General features: G+C 43.4%; 1 protein-coding gene across 1 annotated transcript in view; it reads right to left on the bottom strand.

Moving 5' to 3' along the window:
- Positions 1-6,563: 6,563 nt before the first annotated feature.
- LOC116058507 (multidrug resistance-associated protein 1-like) overlaps positions 6,564-11,152 on the bottom strand; it is a 56,665-nt gene continuing 52,076 nt past the window's right edge. Inside the window, exons 28-30 of the mRNA XM_031311337.2 lie at positions 10,791-10,957; positions 7,768-7,962; positions 6,564-6,929 (exon numbers count right to left, since the gene is read on the bottom strand). Coding sequence (XP_031167197.2) covers positions 6,821-6,929; positions 7,768-7,962; positions 10,791-10,957 — 471 coding nt within the window. The 3' untranslated portion in view covers positions 6,564-6,820. The remainder of the gene's footprint in view (positions 6,930-7,767; positions 7,963-10,790; positions 10,958-11,152) is intronic.

Here is an 11,152-nt window from a genome sequence, read left to right as displayed (position 1 = left end):
TAGTGGTTTGTGCATTAAGGTCTCACAGCCTTCGGCTGTGAGACTTTCTTTAATTTCCCCTAACCCCCCCTAACCCCTAACCCTTCGGCTGTGAGACTTTCTTTAATTTCCCCTAACCCTTCTAACCTCTCCCTCTCTTATATTTCCTAAACTTAACCCCTCTCTCTCCCCCTCTTTGGCCCTGACCTCTGACCTCTACTCCATGTGCTCTCATATGCATCTTAACAACTAAACATCTCGAGATTGATTGGTGTGTGAGTTTGGGGGCCTCGAGGAGGGGCGGGGATATCCTGGGCTTTTGCTCCTGATTAGTGGTTTGTGCATTAAGGTCTCACAGCCTTCGGCTGTGAGACTTTCTTTAATTTCCCCTATAAACAAGGCTGGCGAATGCAGCCCAAAACGCACGTGGAGACGCAGTCAGCGCGGCTGCTGCGAAGAGACATTTCTGCTTCTCCCGTGCTTCGTGGCAGGCTGAAAAAAACAATTCCTTAAATCAACCTTAGACGTGCGGCCAATTGAGTCTCCCTTGAGAGACGCGAAGGGCAGCCGAAAGTGAGTGTACGGATGCGGTCGGCACTGGGCCGCCGCAAAGGGTATATCTCTGCACAACGCTAAGGAGTGTATTCCTGTTTCCGTCCACTCACGGCAGGCCTAATCTGCGCTTCTTCAAATCCTTTACAGATACGCCAGAATCTATGTGTTTTCTGCAAAAAAGTGTGAGGCTGACATAAGTCTGATGCTCATTCTACTGCACACACAGAGTGCACGCTTGCTGCTTCAGGTTGTTTGTTTTTTTTCCTCCCTTTTTTCACATGCTGGTCGCGCGCCGTCGAAGAGACCCCACTTGTGGATTGAAGCTACTTCGACGACAGTCGGGAGGTGGCAAAATGTAACGGCAGGTATGCAGAAACGCACACACACACACACACACACACACACACACAGACACGCACACATACACACACACAGACAGACACACTCTCAATAGTGTCATTTATCCCCTATTTACATTTTCTGGGAAGATCAGCATATGTGCTGAAGGACTCCAGAAACGTGTCTTGATCAGAAATATGTAAACAAAAAGTTACACGACAAATAGCTACCAATCGACTCCAAATGACCTGAAACGCACACTTCCTAAAAATATCCTGGAGGAACATTTTCCGGGAAAAACACTTGGTCAAATTTTCACAATCCTACAATTAAAGTCTATGGCGCGAACATTTTCGCTTATAACTCCAGAACGGTACGTCCTACACACTTGGAAACGGACTCCGTCTGACATAATTTGACCACCCCGAACACACAGAACTTGTCCCCGAGTCTCTACGGCCTTCCGTTCAGGAGATACAGACGTTTTGACTAAAAAACGTAACGTAGCTCGGAAACGAAAGGTCGTAGAGACAAGCGGGTGGTACCACGGGAAAGCCCATCATTGAAAATGGGGGGATAGGTCAAAGTTTCATCGCTCTAGCACCTTCTGTTCTAAAGATACAGCACAAAAGGTAAACCATTTCCCATAATGCTTTGCGCTTGCAAATTTTGGGACAAAATTGCCCATATCTCAGCAATAAAACATTAAAAATGTAAAGTATTATACATTCCCGTGTTCGTCATCATGTCCTCTATCAGACTATGCTAAAAAAACATTATGGTTAAAATTTTGCACCGTCACAGAAGGGTATGTGCAAACAGAGTGGTATATATACAAAGTCGAAACCATTATAAAATATTATGGAGTCCCTATTGGTACTCTTACTGCTGTCGGTACCCCTACCGACATCCGGATTCATAGCTTACCCTAACCCCTCTTCCCCTGTTCCTTCCTCTTTCTCTCCCACCTCTCCTCCCCTTTCTCCCAACTCACCTCATTCCCTCTCACCGGTGATACCAGTCCTGGAACAGCCACAGCAACAAAGGCCTCCACGCAAACTTCCAGACCTGCAAACGACAGAGAATACAGAGGGAACCACATCTTCTACCCCTGTATCCAACACTGGGAAAAGATTGGGCCCCTTACCTAAACTCCAGGTACAGAGCACACTCTCCTTTGCACCCCGCAGAGTGTCTATCCCACCTGCCCCAACAACTCCTGAGAACAGACCCTTCAGACATGAGCAGACCAACCAGAAAATGTCTGTTTGGTCACTGGAGCCTAAGAAGAAGTGGCTTATTATAGGGGATTCAAACCTCTCCAGGATGCCACCTTTCTCCCAAAACCACGTCCAAGTGGACAGCTTTCCAGGTGCCACTTTTGCACACGCTGAAGCTATTTTGGCCAAAACACCTGTCTCCACAATGGTAGAAATGACTATCCTTTCCTTTGGCATCAACAGCAGATCCCACAATCCCCAAACTGTCACCATCCCACAGCTGGACAATGCTGTCCATATGGCTGAAAAAGCCTTCCCTGATGCACTAATTTTTGTGCCCCAAATCAATTTCTCCAGGTCACTCCCACCCAATGAACAGAACAATCTTTGGGCTCTGAACAAACACATCCAGGTCCAACACGGCTCCATTCCTCCACTCGCCAGGAATAACTTTACCCTTGAAAAGGACCTCATTCACTGGTCAAAACAGACCGGTGAGTACATGTTCCAGCACTGGATCGAGCATTTAAACAAGGAGTCCCTGTAAGTATAAGAGATGAAGCAGGGAATAAAACTGTAATTAACTTATGTGAATCCTTCCAGCTTACAGCAGCACAGACTTCACTGTTGAATAAAGGGTTAACCTTCATTCCTTCCTTACACAGGACTGGTCACAAGTGCCTAAAAGACCAAACCAGAATGGACTTACAGAATTATCACAGAAAGTTGAAACTGTCTGTTTATTATGCTAACAAACCTGATTCTGTCCACTTACCTTTTATCCCGAAATCCACCTGGGTTCCCTCTACTGCACAACTTCCACCTGAAATCACAAATTTAACACAATCTGATACTGAATTTTTTCAAAAGCACTATAGAATAGGATGGAACAAACCCAATTTGAGTAAATTTGAAATTGAAGCACTTAATCAATTGAGTGAAAACAATGAGATTGTGATTAAACCTGCAGACAAAGGGAGCTCGGTGGTGCTCATGGACAGGAAGGATTATCTTTGGGAGGGATACAGACAATTAAATGACCAAAAATATTATGCAAAATTAGACAGACCCATATATAAAGACACCATACCATTAGTGGACAAAATTCTTTCAACTTTGTATGATAAGAAATTTATCAATCAGAAACAAAAAACTTACCTCCAGGGAAATAAAGAACCCAGAATGAGACGATTTTACTTACTGCCCAAAATCCATAAAAAGAAGGAGTCCTGGAGCCTCCCTTACTGCATCCCCCCTGGACGCCCGATCGTCTCTGACTGTGAGAGTGAAACGTATTTTACAGCAGAATTCATAGATTTTTATTTAAATCCTCTGTCCACGTTACACCCCAGTTATATTAAGGACACCTATGATTTTGTGGAGAAAGTCAAAAATATTATAGTACCACCAACATCCTTTTTGTTCTCTCTGGATGTGGACAGTCTCTACACCAACATCCAGGCCTCTGAGGGTCTCTTAGCGGTCAAAAACGCATTCCAAAAATACCCAGACAGCAAAAGGCCCGACAAAGAAATCCTCCAACTTCTCGAAATTAACCTGACCAAAATGATTTTGAATTTGACGGCCAATATTTTTTACAAATTCATGGGACGGCTATGGGTAAAAAGTTCGCCCCCTCGTACGCAAACATCCACATGGCAGCCTGGGAGGAAAGCGCTCTGGCATCCTGCCAGAAAAAAACGCTATATTATTTTCGCTATTTAGATGATATTTGGGGTATTTGGCAGCATTCCAAAGAGGACTTTGATCAATTTATGCTTACCTTGAACAACCACAGGCAGTCCATCAAATTAAAATCCACAATTAGCCCCGACTCCATGGACTTCCTCAACACCACCACCTTCAAAGGCACCGACTTCCCTGCCACACACAGACTGGATATCCGAGTTTTTTTTAAAGAGACAGATACACATGCCCTACTGTACAGGTCCAGTCATCACCCGAAGCACACCTTTGCGGGGCTAGTTAAATCTCAGCTATTGAGATTTAAAAGAATCTGCACCAGGGAGGAAGACTTTAAGGCTGCAGTTAAAATCTTATTTTCCTCACTTCTCACCAGGGGCTACACGTACACCATGCTGCGTCGGGCATTGAGGACATTTACCCAAGTCAAACCCATTTGTCTCGACTCTATTCTACCAATTATAATCACTTATTCTCCACAAAATGTCAAATTTGTCAGACAATTAAAAAGAAATTTTATTTCTGCTGGAGGTAACACAGTTTTTCTAAAAGATTACAAGCTGATTGCAGCTTTTAGAAAAAACTACAACCTGAGAGATATTCTGGTGAGAGCTAAACTTAGGCCTTTACAGGCACACAGGACCAGATCACAGGGGGATTTTTTTAGAAGATACAGGATGGTACAAAACCAGAACACCAAAGAGGTTTTTGAAACCCAAAAGAACACTACTGTTCACCAGAAAAATATCATTTATTTAATAAGATGCCTACAGTGTTCAAAGCAATATGTTGGTGAATCAGGAAATACCATGCTAACTAGATTCACACAGCACAGATACACATGTACACATGTGCCCAATGGTCTGAATGAGAGATAGGATAGTTGGGAATTAGTGTAGGTCCATGGTTTGTGCATGTAATTCTGCTGCCTTCGGCAGAATTCATTATTTCATTCCTAACATATATGTTTATATGTTACCTGGTGTCACATGACCATATGTTCACATGTTACCTGGTGTCACATGACCATATGTTCACGTTACCTGGTGTTACCTGATGTCATATGACAACATGTTCACATGTTACCTGGTGTCACATGACCACATGTTCACATTACCTGATGTCACATGTTCACATGTTACCTGATGTCACATGACCACATGTTACCTGATGTTACCTGGTGTCACATGACCATATGTTCACATGTTACCTGATCTCACATGACCACATGTTCACATGTTACCTGGTGTCACATGACCACATGTTACTTGATGTTACCTGGTGTCACATGACCACATGTTACTTGATGTTACCTGGTGTCACATGACCACATGTTACTTGATGTTACCTGGTGTCACATGACCATATGTTACCTGATGTTACCTGGTGTCACATGACCATATGTTACCTGATGTTACCTGATGTCATATGACCACATGTTCACATGTTACCTGATGTCACATGACCACATGACCACATGTTACCTGATGTTACCTGATGTCACATGACCACATGTTCACATGTTACCTGAGGCCTGTACTATGAATCCAGATCAACATGCCCTGGATTTATTTCAGTTACCCAGCTTCACTAACCCTAACAACCGCGGTCCTGCATAAGCTGTGTCATGACGGTGGTTATCAACTAGTTCAATCAACCCAGGGTTTCCCAATCCACAGGCGCGCACTTTCACATAAAAAAGGCAGGGTTTGCACAGCACGACCAATCACAAACATCTACCAGAGCCGCATATTTTATATAAAAAGAGCAAATTATAATTCTACATAAATATGAAGAACACAGACACGGTTTTGCAGGCAAAATGCAATACAGTCGCTGCTTCCTAAAACAGGAGGAAAGCTGGCAAAAAAATAGCCAACGCTGTAAATGCGTAAATCACAACTCTTATCAATATATCTTCCCCATCAGTCTGTCTGTCTGTCTGTCTCTCTCTCTCTCTCTCTGTTTCTCTCTGTCTCTGTCTCTCCCTCTCTCTCTCTCTGCACCAAGCTTGTGCCTGATCTTCTAAGAACAGTGACGCCGACCAACTTAACCTGCTCCCGACCAGGTTAGGTGTTCAGCGTAAGTTACCATGGCGATTTAAGCCGGTAACAAGTGATTCACCATCGTGGTACAGAAGACCCTGGGTGGAACCTGAAGTTACCTCGTTAACGCCAACTCTTGATTCGTAGTACAGGCCTCTGATGTCACATGATCACATGTTTACATGTTACCTAATGTGTGATCAGTTTTTACATACACGTCTCTGCTGATTGGCTATCACCTGGGATACAGCCAATTAAAGAGGGACACAGCCACTAATCCAGAGTAAACACAACTCAAAGCAGTTGCACACTGTTTTGAGTAAACATGTCGTTCAACCAGGAAACCGTAGCAAAACGGTGCACACCGTTTTGAGATTGAATGTGCCCCTGATGTCACATGACCATATGTTTCCATCTTATACCTACAGAGAAAGTCCATTAACACCCAAAGGGCCCTATTTTAACGATCTGAAACGCAAGTATCAAACGGCATCATCGGCACATGCAGTTCAATATCACATCTCCTTAAGTCCTCTAATATTTCCTCATTTATGTCATCAACACACTCACACAATTGTTTTCTGAAACTGCAAAATAGTACCAGGGAACGGTTGCGCCGGAACACGCCTCCTCTTTTTGCTGAACCTCCCCCGTGAGCACAAATTAATTCCCTAATTTACCGACGTGAGTCTGTGGAGGGAAAAGTCCGCTGTGCGTCGCATGCAAAATAGGAATGATACATGCGTCGGCGTACAAAGTCAATTGCACTGGGTGCAAGATAGGGTCCTAAATGTTTTACACAAAGAGCCAGACTTTTAGAAAGTTCTGTATTATGTATTATATTACACGTCTTACAGTGCAGGTGTTGGTTCTGACGTCTATACAAGAACAGAAAAGAGAGTTTGTTTTTAACATCTTTCAGGCCTATAAAGAACTGAAGAGGAGGATGAGGGATCCATTTGTTTTCAACGGAGTCAGTCAGACCAAACCGGCCTCGATACACATCTGGTAGAAGTGAGTCTGCTGACGGAGGAGCTGAGATGGAGAATCCATCTCTGAAATACAGCCTCGGTCCATAACTATCACCCTGAGAGAGAGAGACAGACAGGAGTGTCACAGATACAGAGAGGAGGATCAGAGAGACAGACAAGAGGGTCAGAGAGACAGGCAGACAAGAGGATCAGTGAGAAGAACATGAGGAGGGTCAGAGAAACAGAGAGGAGGGTCAGACAGACAGACAGGAAAGATGTTTTTTTTATAACCATAAAAATCCTAACCCGCTAGCGGCCGGGGCAGGCGCTAGATGGCTGTCGCGTCACTTTATGGAGCTTCTCAACTCCAAAAACTTTGGAGAAAATTGTCAATTCTGCATTGATTTTCGTAAGACTGCCTATATTCGAAATCTAAACAGTTAATTTCTCACCTAAAATGTTCTCAGAAGTGAATTTAGTGATGAATAAGATGGGGAAAATTGTTAAAATTGTCCCGTTGTTGGTCGGTAACCCCGACCCTCGTTGAATGCCGAAATGAATGTTGGGATACGGGTGCTGCCAAGTTCATACAAGTTACCAAACAATGCATCTTCGGTAAAAGGGGCGTGTCAAGAACATTTCCGGAAATCTTAACTGTTCTTGGCGAAATGCGAACTTGTGTATTGGGACAGTACTTTGGCAACACGAGATGACGTTTCACAGGGACACAAGTCCATAGAAAAACACAGATTGAGAAACGCCCTTAGTCTTCATGTCCCACAGCACAGTACACGTACCTTTGCAATAACATCGTCTGGGCATGAAATTAACAAATAAGACTGTCAGAAATAATAAAAAGGCAACCATTCCAAAATAATGACATGATTATCCAACCCTGAACACTTTAAAGTATCATGATTATCTGTGCTCAACATGAAAACAGCGTAGGGTTACCTGCTGTAGTCCATGATGGTGTTGAGGCGGTGAGCGATGGTCAGAACCGTACAGTCCCCAAACTGAGACCGAATGGTGGACTGGATCAGCTGATCTGTCTTCAGGTCCACAGCTGCTGTGGCTTCATCCAGAACCAGGATCCGGGTCTTCCTCAGCAGAGCTCGGGCCAAACACAGCAGCTGTCGCTGACCCAGGCTGCAGTCACACAAGATAAAACATGTAACACACAAGTAAAGGATGGATACCCGAACCGAGCCCGTTGGGACCCGACAGGCAGGAACTGATTCGGACAGATATTTAGAAATTATGTTCAGGTCGGGCTCAGTCACATCAGCGCGATAAGGCATTGAACATTTTAAATTTACAAAAGCTTATTATGTAGGTGCGCGCCTGTGTTAACGTGCGCTTGTTGCCCCGTGTGCACTGACGCGCTCATCTGTTGACATTTCCGAATGCCTTCCTACAGTTGCTTAATAAAAGCTTTCCTATTAGTATGAGAAAAAAAAATAGATTTTAACTGTGTCAGACGCGGGCCGGGCTCGGACAGAAAAATGCATCGGTCCTCTGGTGTAGTGTTAAAGATCTGTCCTCTGGTGTAGTGTTAAACATCTGTCCTCTGGTGTTGAGTTAAACATCTGTCCTCTGGTGTTAGAGTTAAACATCTTTCCTCTGGTGTTGTGTTAAACATCTGTCCTCTGGTGTTAGAGTTAAACATCTGTCCTCTGGTGTTGTGTTAAACATCTGTCCTCTGGTGTTAAACATCTGTCCTCTGGTGTTAGAGTTAAACATCTGTCCTCTGGTGTTGTGTTAAACATCTGTCCTCTGGTGTTGTGTTAAACATCTGTCCTCTGGTGTTGTGTTAAACATCTGTCCTCTGGTGTTGTGTTAAACATCTGTCCTCTGTGTTGAGTTAAACATCTGTCCTCTGGTGTTGAGTTAAACATCTGTCCTCTGGTGTTGAGTTAAACATCTGTCCTCTGTGTTATGTTAGTGTTAAACATCTGTCCTCTGGTGTTGTGTTAAACATCTGTCCTCTGTGTTGTGTTAGTGTTAAACATCTGTCCTCTGGTGTAGTGTTAAACATCTGTCCTCTGGTGTTAAACATCTGTCCTCTGGTGTTAAACATCTGTCCTCTGGTGTTGTGTTAAACATCTGTTCTCTGGTGTTAAACATCTGTCCTCTGGTGTTAGAGTTAAACATCTGTCCTCTGGTGTTAAACATCTGTCCTCTGGTGTTAGAGTTAAACATCTGTCCTCTGGTGTTGTGTTAAACATCTGTCCTCTGGTGTAGTGTTAAAGATCTGTCCTCTGGTGTAGTGTTAAACATCTGTCCTCTGGTGTTGAGTTAAACATCTTTCCTCTGGTGTTGTGTTAAACATCTGTCCTCTGGTGTTAGAGTTAAACATCTTTCCTCTGGTGTTGTGTTAAACATCTGTCCTCTGGTGTTAGAGTTAAACATCTGTCCTCTGGTGTTGTGTTAAACATCTGTCCTCTGGTGTTAAACATCTGTCCTCTGGTGTTAGAGTTAAACATCTGTCCTCTGGTGTTGTGTTAAACATCTGTCCTCTGGTGTTGTGTTAAACATCTGTCCTCTGGTGTTGTGTTAAACATCTGTCCTCTGGTGTTGTGTTAAACATCTGTCCTCTGGTGTTGTGTTAAACATCTGTCCTCTGTGTTGAGTTAAACATCTGTCCTCTGGTGTTGAGTTAAACATCTGTCCTCTGGTGTTGAGTTAAACATCTGTCCTCTGTGTTATGTTAGTGTTAAACATCTGTCCTCTGGTGTTGTGTTAAACATCTGTCCTCTGTGTTGTGTTAGTGTTAAACATCTGTCCTCTGGTGTAGTGTTAAACATCTGTCCTCTGGTGTTAAACATCTGTCCTCTGGTGTTAAACATCTGTCCTCTGGTGTTGTGTTAAACATCTGTTCTCTGGTGTTAAACATCTGTCCTCTGGTGTTAGAGTTAAACATCTGTCCTCTGGTGTTAAACATCTGTCCTCTGGTGTTAGAGTTAAACATCTGTCCTCTGGTGTTGTGTTAAACATCTGTCCTCTGGTGTTGTGTTAAACATCTGTCCTCTGGTGTTGTGTTAAACATCTGTTCTCTGGTGTTGTGTTAAACATCTGTCCTCTGGTGTTGTGTTAAACATCTGTTCTCTGGTGTTAAACATCTGTCCTCTGGTGTTGTGTTAAACATCTGTCCTCTGTGTTGAGTTAAACATCTGTCCTCTGGTGTTGTGTTAAACATCTGTTCTCTGGTGTTGTGTTAAACATCTGTCCTCTGGTGTTGTGTTAAACATCTGTTCTCTGGTGTTAAACATCTGTCCTCTGGTGTTGTGTTAAACATCTGTCCTCTGTGTTGAGTTAAACATCTGTCCTCTGGTGTTGAGTTAAACATCTGTCCTCTGGTGTTGAGTTAAACATCTGTCCTCTGTGTTGTTAGTGTTAAACATCTGTCCTCTGGTGTTGTGTTAAACATCTGTCCTCTGTGTTGTGTTAGTGTTAAACATCTGTCCTCTGGTGTAGTGTTAAACATCTGTCCTCTGGTGTTAAACATCTGTCCTCTGGTGTTAGAGTTAAACATCTGTCCTCTGGTGTTGTGTTAAACATCTGTCCTCTGGTGTTGTGTTAAACATCTGTCCTCTGGTGTTAAACATCTGTCCTCTGGTGTTGTGTTAAACATCTGTTCTCTGGTGTTAAACATCTGTCCTCTGGTGTTAGAGTTAAACATCTGTCCTCTGGTGTTAAACATCTGTCCTCTGGTGTTAGAGTTAAACATCTGTCCTCTGGTGTTGTGTTAAACATCTGTCCTCTGGTGTTAAACATCTGTCCTCTGGTGTTGTGTTAAACATCTGTTCTCTGGTGTTAAACATCTGTCCTCTGGTGTTAAACATCTGTCCTCTGGTGTTAAACATCTGTTCTCTGGTGTTAAACATCTGTTCTCTGGTGTTAAACATCTGTCCTCTGTGTTGTGTTTCGGTAAAGCTAGTCCAGATGTGGTCCAGGTGTGTTTTGTGTGGATCTACCTGAGGTTCTCTCCTCCTTCACAGCACTCGTGGTCTAGTTTCTGTGGCAGAGCAGAAACAAAGCTGCTCAGATGAGCCAGTTCCAGAGCTTTCCACAGATCCGCTTCTGAACACGTATCAAAGGGGTCGAGGTTCATCCTCAGAGACCCAGAAAACAGGACCGGGTCCTGGGAAGCAAAGGTTAGAGGTCACACTAAAGACGTTTACTGTGACACAAAAGAAATTCATGTCTTCACTGGGCTGAACATTATCAGCTGACAATCATCTACAGTGTCTGTCTGATTTCAACATTAATGAATGTTTGAAAGTCTGAACTCTTTTTTCTACATTTAAATGAGCTTTAAAATAAACAATGTTATAAT

This window comes from Sander lucioperca, chromosome 10 (genome assembly GCF_008315115.2).
Source record: "Sander lucioperca isolate FBNREF2018 chromosome 10, SLUC_FBN_1.2, whole genome shotgun sequence".
Classification (NCBI taxonomy): Eukaryota; Metazoa; Chordata; class Actinopteri; order Perciformes; family Percidae; genus Sander; species Sander lucioperca.
Note: the sequence above shows the minus strand (reverse complement) of the source record. Positions and strands in the feature narration are given on the sequence as shown.